This window comes from Echiichthys vipera, assembly GCF_963691815.1.
Source record: "Echiichthys vipera genome assembly, chromosome: 6".
NCBI lineage: Eukaryota > Metazoa > Chordata > Actinopteri > Perciformes > Trachinidae > Echiichthys > Echiichthys vipera.
In genome coordinates, this window is record NC_139831.1 from 18,426,403 (window position 1) to 18,440,880 (window position 14,478).

General features: G+C 40.8%; 2 protein-coding genes across 2 annotated transcripts; both read right to left on the minus strand.

The window, feature by feature from the left end:
* Nucleotides 1-827: 827 nt before the first annotated feature.
* c1qtnf2 (C1q and TNF related 2) lies at nt 828-4,090 on the minus strand. Its single transcript, XM_083914988.1, has 3 exons — nt 3,921-4,090; nt 3,314-3,571; nt 828-2,585 (listed from the first exon to the last, which is right to left on the minus strand). Exons 1-3 carry the CDS (start codon nt 3,946-3,948, stop codon nt 1,945-1,947), a joined length of 927 nt encoding a protein of 308 aa, XP_083771114.1. The 5' UTR covers nt 3,949-4,090; the 3' UTR covers nt 828-1,944.
* Nucleotides 4,091-4,950: 860 nt separating this feature from the next.
* Nucleotides 4,951-12,078, minus strand: slu7 (SLU7 homolog, splicing factor). The gene is made up of 15 exons (XM_083915736.1): nt 11,962-12,078; nt 11,527-11,695; nt 10,473-10,626; nt 10,308-10,388; nt 10,034-10,198; nt 9,784-9,849; nt 9,532-9,663; nt 9,263-9,360; nt 9,101-9,168; nt 6,493-6,632; nt 6,180-6,341; nt 5,982-6,083; nt 5,809-5,886; nt 5,581-5,700; nt 4,951-5,471 (listed from the first exon to the last, which is right to left on the minus strand). Exons 2-15 carry the CDS (start codon nt 11,685-11,687, stop codon nt 5,292-5,294), a joined length of 1,707 nt encoding a protein of 568 aa, XP_083771862.1. The 5' UTR covers nt 11,688-11,695; nt 11,962-12,078; the 3' UTR covers nt 4,951-5,291.
* Between the last annotated feature and the right edge of the window lie 2,400 nt (nt 12,079-14,478).

A 14,478-nucleotide genomic window follows, 5' to 3' on the forward strand; every position in this document is an offset into this window, starting at 1 on the left:
CAAAAACCCTTTAGCTGAAAGCGAGAGGGAGCAGAGACCCCCTTATACATACAATATATTCTATAAAATTGGGTTGTATTTCAAATTTGACTTACAATATTGTGTAGGGCAGCCTTAAGCTTGCACGCACACCGTTTTATGGTGCATACGATACTAAGCTATTGAAGTAATAATTATGTTATTGAAACATCATGTTTTAAGGCACACTCAACACTTAAATCTAATTGTATCTGTGGATAGTCATCAACGTTGTGTTAGTTAAAGGTTTTATGCCAATTTATATTTGCAAACAATAATTTGCAATCATGTCAATGTGTATTTTCATATAAATTAAAATGTTTGGAAAACCAAAACTTGAAAAAAAAAAAGATCAATCAATAATTTGGCGACCCCCCCTGCAGTTCCTCTGAGGGCCCCCTAAAGGTCGGGGACCCACTGTTGAAGACCTCTGATTCAATGTATATGGTATGTTAGCGTATGTTTATATTTTAATAGTAGTAGTTTTGTATATTTAGTGTATTTTAGTATATTATTTGTGTATTCTATAGATGGGCCTATGTTGTAGACATATATCTTATATTTGTGAGTATGTTAAAGTTTTTCTTGTATTTCGTCTTGAGCCGTATTTTTGTGTTTATTTTCCATTGATATGTATTTCTCTTTTCTAGTGCTGATGTGTACGTTTACTTGGTATTTACTGTTCCTGCACAAAGTCTGGATAACCTGCTGCTTTAACACACTAAGTGATCTATTTATCTATTTACTCATTCACTCTTTTTACTTATTTCAACACACTTATCATCAAAACCAAGTTTATGTATGTAAATGTTTAATTGATTGGTTAATACCAAGGACCATAGTTTACACAGGAAAGTGCCCTTTTTCTCATAGTAACCCAGTTTAATTTTTTCGGACTGGCTGGTTTCCCAAAGACATTAAGGTAACAATAATGAGCTGAGTAAAAAGTTGTAAATTAAAAATTCAAATGATACATAATGATTTATTTTTGTATTTATGTCATGCAATATATGGTAAATGGACTTTACAGCGCCTTTCTAGTCTTCTGACTACTCCAGGCGCTTTCACACCATTTGTCACATTCACCCATTCACAGTGATGTCAGCAGACATCTACATATCATCTAATACAACCATTCACAGCACGGGGAGCAATTCAGGGTTAAGTGTCTTGCCCAAGGACACTTTGACATGCGGACCTGAGGAGCTCGGGATTGAACTGCCAATCTCTCAAATGGAGGACAACCCGCTCATTAAAGTATATAATATATCCATCATTAAAGCAGTGAAATGAGAAAACATTTGATTTGTCTTATGAGATGGCTAATTTTAAGTTGCCTCCACTCAAATGTGTTGTATACCTCACTTAGATGTTTGACTTCATCCAAATGAGGAAATACACCAGGTTACATAAACAGTACAACAATACAAGACATACAGTAGGCACCTCTCTCCCTTTTCTGCTCCCTCTTTCCATCCTTCCATCACCTTGTGTCCTCAGGAATACATTATATCCTACTGTACAGTAAATATAGCAATGTTGGTGTAATTGCACTTCCAATTGTATATCGTCTTTGTGTATTTAAAAAAGAAGATGGCTTTGTGCCACCATCTATCAACCAGAAATAAACTTAACAGGCTTCCAGTTCCTGTAAGACAAATTCAAAGTTACCAGAGGATTAAAAACAATTATTTTTGGAGAAATGTTACAAAGATTTTGTCAGAATCACAGCACCATATGGAGGATGTTGCAGATACAAACACAGGGCTGCTCAACAGTTGTATTTCTATCCTTGTGCACCCCCTGCTGTCTGAACTTGTTAAACAATTACAATGCACTGAAGCACGCCATAGTGGATAAATTTTTACAAATGTTCATAACATTTTCATATGAAATTAAGACAATAATAAAAATAAAATAAAGATATCAGCTGTCATCCTGAGTATTAGCTTTTCTATCAGCCTCATTGAGATAGTCCTGGTCAGCGTAGATAAGAAAGCCAGTGAAGGTGCTGTCAGTCCAGAAAGGGTCAAAGAAGAGTCCGTTCTGCTCGGAGTAGAAGATCTGCAGCCACACCTGGTCCGACTGCTGCAGGTGGAGAACAGTAGAACCAGACGCCACATCGTGGTTCCCTGTGTTTGCATCAAATGTCTTGATCTTGTACTGTCCATTGTGGACCAGCCCGATGGCCAGGTGCTTGTTTGCCAGAGTGATATCATATGTGAAATAATAGACCCCGGGCACAGCACAGACAAACTTCCCACTGCTGGCGTTGTAGTGATCCCCCTCATTCAGCAGAATCCGGCTGAAGCGGATGGGCAGGCGTTCTTTAGGGTAGCTTTTCGTCATTGCCACAGAGAAGGCTGATCGGGCCGCATTGCCACAATTACACCCCCCTGGAGCTCCTTGCTGTCCCACATCACCCAGATCTCCTTTTTGTCCTCGTTTTCCAGCTACCCCTGGCGTTCCTCGTGGCCCCTTCAGTCCTCGAGGTCCCGCCTTGCCGATGACACCTTCGCGCCCTTTCACACCTGGCTTGCCTGGGTTCCCTGTCCTCCCTGGATCACCTGACACAATGAAGACAGAATGTTCAGTACAATTATCATACATTTTCAGAACAAAAGTTCAGAGGACCCTTGAAGAGCTCCTTGATCTGACTTTATGCTTCACAGTTTAGCATTTGTCCTGAAGGAACCTGTTGTCTTTATGTACAGTGGCACTTGAGTGAATCAAGTTGACACACATTAGCACTTTGTTTTGGTGACATTGGCTGTACTTCCTTAATGCTGGGGTCCCCAAGTCCCACCGCTGTATGAGAAATATATATAAATACATTTGATACAATCCCAGTCAATACATTTTAACTTACAGTATGAAATTATTACCATTATTATTAATGTTTTGTGTTGTATGTTATATGGGCTATGCATTAGAGAATATATGTTATTTTTGTTTACCAAATAGTCATTCACAGCCAATGACTATAGACTTTCAATGTATACATTTGGGATTTGGGAGGAGCAATGTCGTGTAAAGACATACTGTGAGCACTGTTCATATAGAGCTTAATGAAAACTTAACGCTTAACGTGTGTTACAGCTGGTAAGTAATGTGTGTAGCATACCTCTACATGTCATTAGTTCAAAGCAATTCTCAGAAAACTATGAAAAGTCATGAAGTATCAAGTTGATGAGAAAATGTTAAGTTTGTTGTTTGAGCTAAAGTTAAAGAGGGCCCAGGTTTGCCTCAACCCCAAACAGGACACAATAGTGGAGGAGAGTCGATCAATAACTACCTCTATCTCCATTTTCTCCCTTCTCTCCATCCTTCCCATCTGGGCCATCCCTCCCTGGGGTCCCCATGGGGCCCATGGCGCCTGGTGATCCAGGGGCTCCGGGGTTCCCGGAAGGCCCTGCAGGGCCTGGTAGACTGCAGACCAGCTGGGAGCTGTTGATGGTGATGTTGCGACCTCTCTTGGACGAGGAATTTGTTGATTGGGCGAAGGCAACTGATAGCATACACATCATCACATACGTCTGGATCATGATGTTCACTGCGGAGCCATAAGAAGACGAGGGGAAAGTATTTTTTTACAAGAATAAATGTGTTTTTGTTTTGAGTTAGTCGCAAGCAGATGATTTCAACGTCTTTTAATAAAAAAAAAAAACCCACTAAATCTGCCAGAAAAAAAGACTAAATGGGGAGTGGTGGCAAAGCGCATGCATATTATCTGGAGCTAAAATCTGATGACAAGACTTTACTCAGTTTCACGCTATGACTCAGCGCTTAATGAGAAATATGATATCTCAATCACACACGTTAAATCAAGGCAGAGTGCTGCTTACAGCATGTTTTTGCAAAGGGAGGATCAGACATTTCAAAAACACAGAGAAAGAACTCACCAGTGGAGAAATGATGGCCCATGGGCATTTTTCAAGCTCTGTCCAAGTCCTTTTTCTGCACGAGTGTGCACAAACTTTCCTACATGATTTTCCAATAATCGGGTGAGATATCATTCTTCAAGAGAAGAGCTGCAGAGAAATGTGCAGCCCAGTGAATCACAGCCCATAACATCCGCCCTGTTTAGCAAGTACACTGCCAACGAATGCTTTCATCATGATGTCATTAAATTCAAGTCAGTGCAGCAGTAGTGCACCGCTGAAGTGGTGACGCATCACTTGTTCACAAACTCAAACTGTGGGAAAATAGGATGTTATGTAACAGACATGAAAACAAATGTATAGTAAGTTTTGTTATATATCATCATGATAAAGTTACAACTTAGTGCATTTTATATATAACATACAGGAAAATGATTTTGAAGTGCCAAATTCAAATAGAATAACAAAGTGGTCAAGTGTATAAAATGCACCATGAATAGAACCAGATGTGGTTGTGTTTATGGATGTGATGCAGAGCCAAGAGCTGAGAGACCAATAAAAATGTTCCAGCTGCTGCACGAGGCAGTGCCTTGTGTTTAGAGACCTACTGTATTCACCTTTAACTGGAACCATGTGAACTGAAATTACATAACTGGTTCTTGTGTTGCAGGTTTCTATGAGACACTCTTAGCAACAACAACAAAAAGATGTGATCACACAAGGTCATTACAGACCTGCACACACTGATTAGGGTTTTAACTGTCAAAGAATGAAAACGAGTTGGAATAATGTGGGGAAAATATTCCAATGTTATGTAGCGATATAAAAAAAACAACCCAGAATAAGTACATTGATGCTCTGCAGTTAGCAAGCTCTACTCCTTGCAGGTCATAGCAACAGAGAACTTGTTAGGTTCTGTAAGAAAAACATTGTTCAATTTATTCTTTAAGTTACATTAGAGGTTAACAATATTTCATGTGGCTAATTTAAGATTGACAATGATCGCCAGCGCATGAAACAAAAACTTTAACTTTTTACCCAAGACAAAGTATTCCGACAAATATACATTTTATTTTAAAAAACAATGCTTTAATCAAACAGCAGCTACGTTCTTCAAACTACTGAGACTGAGGAAGGCTCCAAAATCTCCGAAAACTGTATTTTTCCTCAAGTACACAAAGAAAAGCATAATGTCATTTTTGGTCTATTGTCTATCGATCTGTGGCATCCAAAAACAAATAGTATTCAAAATGAAATAAACAAAACGCTGTACACATTTTCTGTCACATTTGTAACCAAACAGAAGCCTTCTGCTGCAAGTTAAATTGCATGAGTCCTATTTTTTTTACCGAGCAGTGGCTCTGGTAACAATCCTTGAGGAGAGTCAGCAGTTCACTGTCCTAGGAAGGGCGCCATTGGATCATCTGCCCGGCAGCGTTTCATACGGAAGGCCTCCATCTCCTCCTCAGTGGGCGCCTTTATTTCCTGCAAGCTGTTGTACGGCCTCTTTCTCTCATCCACCTGCATTATTGCCTCAAAGTGCTTCGCCCGCTTGTCCTCTGCTTCGAGTGCCTGGGGAGGAGGAAACAGGTTGGAGGTCATTGACAGAAAAAATCCGTCCAAACACCTGAGATGCAGACCGATGAACAGCATTTTTTCAACATCTAAAACATAACTATACCTTCTTCAGCTTCTCCTTCTTCTTCTCTTCATCATCTGAATCGCTGTCAGAGCCGTGCTTCTTGTTCTTCTTGCTCTTCTTTTTCTTCTTCTTCTCTTTCATCATCTTATCTCGATGCATCTGGGGATTCAAAACATGATTAAATCTACCTTTACACTGACAATAAAACAGCCATATGATCATTAACCGGGAACTTTTACAATCTTAAATCCCTGCAACATCACTTACCTCCAGCAGAGACTTTGGCTCTTCTTCCTCCTGTAGCTCCGTCAGTCCCTCTTCGAATGGAACACAGTCCGTGTTGTTCTTCACGTAATGAAGAGAACAAAAACAGAAGGTAAGTCAGTTAGGCATTTGCTTACCATGTGCGTCCAAAATAGCCTTTAAGCATATCTACTTACTATTCCAATTCCAGTTTCCCCTGTGCAGAAACTCTGTTTGACCATGGAGTGACAACACTTGTATCCCCAGAAGCCATCCTTCCAGAAGGAGCCCCAAATACACTTAAAAAAAGGCAAAAAATATTTTTTAGAATCCAAAGAAATGTGACAAAATTTAACAAGATACGTTTTTTTCCAAGTGCGTACAGCCATCCTTACAACGTGGTTGTTGATGAGCACATCCTCTTCATACTTTGAGCGAACCACAGCCTTCTCAAGCCCCTTCAGTACGGCACCATGACGAGAGTACTCCACGTAGTCCTCCGTCTGGGCCAACAGCAGCTCCCGTGGCGGTGCATCCAGGTGCTCTTCACCTCCATACTAGTTGTCACACACAAAAGGGAAAAACATCACCAGTGAAGTTTTCAGCCAGGATGAATACATAAGCCCCTATACAAACTGATGGTTTGACAGAGAGATACATGACAGACTGCTGCTAAAAAAAAAAGAAGGAGAGAAGTCAGAAGTGTACCTTCTCTAGAATGCCGTCCCTCTGCATCTCTTTAAAGTCTTCCTTCTTGACCTTGAAGGACCGGTGGAGCAGCTCCAGCTTAGTGGGGTCTGCCTGCAGATGCACCTCAGAGCCTCTCTCATAGGCCTCCCAGGCAAACACTGTCATAAGATGAAGCAGACAATTATTATTTTTATTTAGAATTTATTTGACAAGGAAAAGTTTTATTGAGCTGAAAAAAAAACCTCCTTTACAAGATATACATTTACATACATACAGTGCATCCGTAAAGTATTTACAGCATTTCCCTTTTTCCACATTTTATTACGTTACAGCCTTATTCCAAATTGTATTAAATTAATCTCTGTCCTCAAAATTCTACACATAATGCCCCATTATGACCACGTGAAAAAAGTTTTCTTGACAGTTTTGAAAATGTATTAAAATTAAAAAACAAAGAAATCACATTTACGTAAGTATTCACAGCCTTTACCATGAAGCTCAAAATTGAGCTCAGGTGCATCCTGTTTCCACTGATCATCCTTGAGATGTTTCTACAGCTTAAAGGAGTCCACCTGTGGTAAATCCAGTTGATTGGACATGATTGGGAAAGGCACACACCTGTCTATATAAGGTCCCACAGTTGACTGCATGTCAGAGCGCAAACACCAAGCATGAAGACAAAGGAATTGTCTGTAGACCTCAGAGACAAAATTGTCTCGAAGGTACAAATCTGGGGAAGGATACAGAAAAATATCTGCTGCTTTGAATTTCCCAATGAGCACAGTGGCCTCCATCATTCGGAACTGAAGAAGTTTGGAACCACCAGGACTCTTCCTAGAGCTGGCCGGCCGTCTAAATTGAGCAATCGGGGGAGAAGGGCGTTGGTCAGGGAAGTGACCAAGAACCCGATGGTCACTCTGTCAGAGCTCCAGCGTTCCTCCAGGGAGAGAGGGGAACCTTGCAGAAGGACAACCATCTCTGCAGCAATCCACCAATCAGGCCTGTATGGCAGAGCGGCCAGGCGAAAGCCACTCCTTAGTAAGCGGCACAAGGCAGCCCGTCTGGAATTTGCCAAAAGGCACCTGAAGGACTCTCAGACCGTGAGAAACAAAAATATCTGGTCTGGTGAGACAAAGATTTAACTCTTTGGTGTGAATGCCAGGCGTCATGTTTGTAAGAAACCACGCTCATCACGAGGCCAATACCATCCCTACAGTCAAGCATGGTGGTGGCAGCATCATCATGCTATGGGGATGTTTTTCAGCAGCAGGAACTGGCAGACTAGTAAGGGTAGAGGGAAAGATGAATGCAGCAATGTACAGAGACATCCTGGATGAAAACCTGCTCCAGAGTGCTCTTGACCTCAGACTAGGGTGACGGTTCATTTTTCAGCAGGACAACGACCCCAAGCACACAGCCAAGATCTCAAAGGAGTGGCTTCAGGACCGCTCTGTGAATGTCCTGGAGTGGCCCAGCCAGAGCCCAGACTTGAATCTGATGGAACATCTCTGGAGAGATCTGAAAATGGCTGTGCACAGACGTCTCCCATCCAACCTGATGGAGCTTGAGAGGTACTGCAAAGAAGAATGGGCAAAACTGCCTAAAGAGAGGTGTGCCAAGCTTGTGGCATCATATTCAAAAAGACTTGAGGCTGTAGAGGCTGCCAAAGGTGGTTCTACAAAGTATTAAGCAAAGGCTGTGAATACTTATGTAAATATGATTTTTGTTTTTTAGTTTTAATACATTTTTAAAACTCAAAACTTTTTTCACGTGGTCATAATGGGGTATTATGTGTAGAATTGAGGACAGAGATTAATTTAATACATTTTGAAATAAGGCTGTAACGTAATAAAATGTGGAAAAAGTGAAACGCTGTGAATACTTTCCGGATGCACTGTATACACAAATAGACTTATTTCTGGAATATATATCACTACGTTCATCTTGAATTCATCAGATTTACTATTTAATAAAACACTTTGATCAAGCCTGTCTTTGTTGACTCCCATGTTATATCAGAACCGTAGACATACTTTGGGGCTGGGAAATAATTTCCATAAACAGTTATAGCTTTGGTTTTTAACATCTGTAAAATTCAAACAATATGGTTACTTAGTGAAATTGTTTAATTTAGCTATGTCTGCTAGCTATTAAGGTTTGGTGACTTCCGGCAGCTAATGTTTAAAGTAAGTACAGGATTTACACTGGTTACATTTTAATGTTGCCGATACATACACATAGGGTATGTCAAGGATAACACATTTCCTTTCTTGATCTTGCTCAAATCAGTGGCCATGGGACCATGGGTACATCACACTGATACGTTTTCAGAAGCCTAGCTTCTAAGTTAAGAGATTAACCTTTTTTTAATCCCAGGAGGGAAATTGGGTGTCAAAGCGGCAGGGAAAAGAAACACAGGACAGATAAATGATAAAAACAGAACAGAATGTGATAAAACAGGGATACAAGTGATACAGGATACAGAGTGGATGGATGAACATGTATGTGCAGAGGAGTCTGCAGATAAATAACTGTTGTAAAAATAAATAAATGTGGTATGATGGCATGAGGCATATATTGTTACATTTAGGTAGTGGTGATAGGCTGATGAGAGCTGGTGACTTACACTGTGTTTGAGCCATGGTGATGGTGTCCCCCCTATAGCGAGCAAAGTTGTCTCCAGCATATCCCACCCTGTCAGATACAAAAAAAACAGTTTAAAAATGATTTCAGTCTAAGCCAATGAGAATTTTTGAACTATCTCGGTAATACAGTAACAACAACTTACTCGTCGGGGTTCATGCCTGTATTGGAGTATGGGTTCTCTCTCATAGCGCGAGTCTTTGGATCGTAATATGCTGAATTTGGATCCAAATTCCTCAAGTACTGTGAGAAACAGGCACAAGAAGTTCAGATTATTGGTCTCCCGAGTTAGTAACAGTACCTCACCTTCTCTTAAATCGACTGCCAACCAAACACAGTTCAAGTATAATTTCATTTAGACGGCTAAGAATAACACAGTATAATGGAACCGGTCTGTGCAGATTTGTCTCTTACTTTAGCTGTGTCTTCTCTGATACGCAGATTCCTAACAGTGATTCGTCTCTTGGAGTCAAAGTTCTGACCGGGCATGTCGATGTCATCTGCATATTTATCTTCATCCTCATCCTCGCTGTCGTGTTCCCGCTCCTGCAGGCGTATGATTCAAATCATTAAAAGTAAGTCTTGTAGAAAACAGACAAGACCTTTGGCTTTTAAGTTAGACAACAATGCAATTCATAGTTATAACGATCTTGACCGAATACTTACACTTTGGTCCAGTTTTCCAGAGGCCAACTCATCCTGAAGCTTCTGTGCTTTCAGCGTCCTTTTAGCCTGAGAGGCAGAAACAAATACAAAGTCAGATTCATGTGGTAAATCGGAAGTAGACAACACAGTTATAAAATACTTTTTTGTGCTGATAGAGATGTGGTGGAACAAAAGTTTGTTTTTCTGTTTATCAAACCAAACAAACTAAACATAGTTAAACACAGCTTTAATTGATTCCAAGACTGCTTACCAGATCTACTTTGGCATACTCTTCCACGATGCGCTGGTGTTCCTCAGGGTCATACCCGTTCCAGCGATCTCGCTTCCCGTCATAGTCCAAATCGAGGTTTACTTGACTGTGTTCATCTGGAGCTATACTGGTGCCTGTGAACTTCGCCCCAACTTTTCTAGGTCGCTGATGAGACAGAAGTGAATGTCAGGATAACATTATTAATGACAGATATCACATTATTTTTAAAGAACAGGATTAGAAATTAGTCAAAGATTGCTTTATCCATTTTTACCTCCAAGCAGTCCTTCTTCTTGTGCGTCATGGCGCCACAGTTCTCACAAGCTCCCTTACGAAACTTAGTGGAAACAGCATTCTGTTGGGAAATTTTTTTTTTGTTTAGCTTTTCCTTTAAAGTTTATTTGCAATGGCTAAATGAAAGTAACTAATTCCCCCTCACCTCTTGCACGCCTCTCTTGTACCACTCTCCAATGGTGGAAAATTGCGACTCAATTTCATCCTGTGGTCTCTGATGCTTTAGTGTGGGCCTTTTGGATGGGTCGATGTACCACGGCACTGAGGAAATATACTGAGGGATGTGAGGGTTGATGTCCCTGGAAGAGAAAGGAAGAGTCACCAGTGGGTCACATTGATATTACAGTAGCTGCATTGTAAATATGTCAATAAAAAGGGGAATGTTTTTTTTAAGTCTTCTGCGGCTTTGGAGGAACTTATCAAGTTTGGGAAAATAACCTGAATGATTGTTAGGATTGTCTCAGCTTAGAATAGAAAGCCTGTGTTACAAACTGGGGTCCTGTGGCTGCTCACAACTATATAAAAAAAAACACATTTTTGTAAACTTTGTCTACTTAATATTTTTTCGCCCTTATGAGCAAAAAAATGAACTCAAAATATTTCACATCAGAGTTTCTGAAAAATTTGAGTTAGCATGTGTGACATTCACCAGGCAGGTAGGAAAGGTCTAATGTCATAGAAAGGGTAGCATCCAGTTTTATAAGTTTAACCCAGTATTAGAGAGTTCAGTCAGAATATCTCTATATCTCTAATACTAAAATCGCCTAGAACAGGTGCTGAATAATTACACAGATGTGAACCCGCTGTAAGTTCGACTGGAGCATTTCTTCAGATTCTCTGAGGACCCTCTCTCTCTGTGCAGCCATAAGGTCAGAGGCCAGTAGGGGGGCCCTAGAGGGCTAAACAACTTTGAACTACAGCAGTGACAATGTGCAAAGTTTGCACCCACCTGATTCAGCCCATTCCTGTTGCAAGTTTTTTTTGTATTTCCGTTGCAAGTGAGGTGCGTGATCCAGTTTAAACAAACAATTACAACTAAAATGTCCATTTTTAAAAAACATTTTGCACTTTTTTGTTGTTATGAGCTTAATCATAACATTAAAGTGATGAATGCTGGTTTGAGGGGAGCCCTTTGCATTTTGCCTTGGGCCCCAACAGACTCTAGAATCGCCTCTGCGTGCAGCCATAAACTAACTCACTTCCCCTCCTCGTCCACCTCAGCAGGAGCGTTTCCCAGCTTCCTCTGCTCCTCCAGCTCCTTCTTCTTCCTCCAGTCCTCCCTGGTCATCTTCTTGGGCTCATCCAGGCCCACAATCCCCTCCGAGTTGGCGTTAACTCCAACGACAGTCGGCTCTTCCATGGTTGAACCTGCCAACATGGATATATCTCATTAAGCTCTCAGTACAGCCATGTAACACAGCGGAGGGGTTAGTGGAAACATATCAGTCCTGAATATGCTCCTATAACCGTCTTGTTGCCGTCTCTCTTTCACTGAACCGGCAGTGAGAGTATTTAGTTCACAAGTACGAAAGTTACAATAACACAAGCTGTCGTCTGTCTCGCGTTAGCTGTGACTCTGGAGTGAAACAACAATGTTATCTCGTATTAACAGATTCGGTTAATAACTTTATTACCTTGGTGCGATACAACAGATACCACAGCAGTTGATATGTCCCCTCTCTCTCTGTATCTTGTCTATGTTTCAGCTCCTGCGTTATGTTTTCACTAACACACGACCGTCGCCATTTTACACAAACTACAGGTACGTCACGTCCTCTCTTCTTCGGTGGTGTTAAAATCACCGCTGTTACGTCACTGCCGGAAAGAGCGGCCTCTACTGAGCAGCTCAACCACAGTGGTGCTGTTGTTTACATCAGGGGTCTTCGACGCTTTACACACCAAGGACCCCTTAGCTGAAGGAGAGACAAAGCAGGGACCCCCGACCACATACTGTGGCCTATACACATACCCTTATGATGTATACAAATATGTAGCTATTCAAATACCAATTTTTTAACATATTCACATATTTAAACATCACGTTTTTAAATTAAACAAAGACCTACATATGGAAGACACAGTGCATACTAAATACTTAACCATGTAGAGGATACCATAGCTAAAGACCCGTAGCCATTCACCAATGTTGTGTAAATTAAATCTTTCTTAATTTCACAAATAGGCCAATTTATCTTTAACCTGACTCCGCCAGATGGATTCATTCGCATAATTCCCATTTGCTCTATCCATCTGGGAAATCTCGGTTGGAGATTTTTGGGAAGAGGCGAAAATACTGTTTGCTGATTGGATAAATCATCTGTCTATCACCACCTAGGTTGTTGGTGATAGACAAGCCAAATCAACCAATCAGACCAACAAAGCGTATGAGGTACTAACAGAGCGTCGAGGCAAAGCTCAGAAAATAAACAACATGTCGGTAAAGGATATTTTCCATCTGTGTAACGTGAATTTACGGATAAAAGGCACAATATCAGGTGCCCGGTCCATATTCCAACAGAAGGATCCAAGAGAAAAAAGCGTTAGCGGGTGGCTTGCTCATCTCATCCGCGGAAGACACCATTGTTTACACTGAACAGTCACTTCTCGTTGCGTCACATTTCGAGACGCCTCAAAACCAACGCTGATTGGTTTATCACTTTGGCAGCCTCCTCCAAATTTTCTCTGCCGCAGGTTACCAGACTGATCTGCGAGTAAAATACTGTGGAGTTGCAAGATCAGGATGGTCTCACGGGGCTAATTTATCTTTGCTAATAATATGTTTGATTAATGTTAATGTGTATTTTCATGTTGGGAAGGAAAAAAAACGTTTAAAAAGTGACCAAACAATGTTTTGGCGGACCCCCAGGAGAAACTCTGAGGACCCTCCCAGGGGCCCCGGACCTTCTGTTGAATATCTGTGGTTTACATGATTGTGTAATCTAATCAGTACTTTTTCTTTCTGTGTGGTACATCTGTGGCAGATGTTATCAAACTTGTTCACACACCTGATAAATGTAAATGACACCCCGTTCACACACAAACTCTGCATTCACACCAGTAAATTGGGGGCACAAGCACCTTTTGCCCTGCTGGATTACTAACACTAGCCCGGGCTTCCTGTGTCTCCTGTTTTCTGTTAATTCATTGAGAATTAGTTTGGGAATATGCAGCACCAGAGCAAAGGCAACTGATAAATGGGCCCTAAGGTGTGTTTGTGTCCTGTATCCTGTAAATATAATTTTGCACATCCTGCACAAAACTGTACAGCTTTTCTTTTCTATTCTATTTTACATATTTGGTTATAGAAGTCAGGATGCCCCCTGGGCGCCTCCTTAGGGAGGTGTTCCAGGCATGTCTAGCTGGGAGGAGGCCTCGGGGAAGACCCAGGACTAGGTGGAGAGATTATATCTCCACACTGGCCTGGGAACGCCTCGGGATCCCCCAGTTAGAGCTGGTTAATTTGGCTCGGGAAAGGGAAGTTTGGGGTCCCCTGCTAGAGCTGTTAGGCCCGCGACCCGACCTCGGATAAGTGGTTGAAGATGAGGTGAAGTCATGAAGAAGGTTATAGTACTTGTTATACATAATTTTAATAGCATAGCATATTTTTTAATATTTACCTTTTCTGCTTGTATGGTGCAAATACCTGAATTAATGTGTTAAGTCAAATTCTCCCCCAGCAAATCTGAGGTCAGGTCAGAAAAAATGAATAAGGGCCCAGCAGCTCATTTTTCCCACTATGCTTAAATAGAAAACATATGACACCATATTATATTTGATATTATATTCAATTATGCTATACTGATGTACTATACATATATCCTACACTGTTAAACTATATATTATTATACTGCTATATTGTTTTATACTGTTATACTTGGTTTATACCTTAATATGTCACATAGCCCATACTATATCATAATGTGTACACTACATTAATGTTACATTGGTTATTGCACTACATTCTGTTATGTTAATACACATTACCATTAATTAATTATATCATATATTGGTGTACACTGTTTACACCTGTTGACTCAATTAATCACACCACTGTCACTTTATCAGCATCACCCACTTAGTCATTTGTCTCCAAAATGCACTTGTAGTTTCCATTTTTATGCTGTTATTTCAGTGTACTGAATCTGTATTTA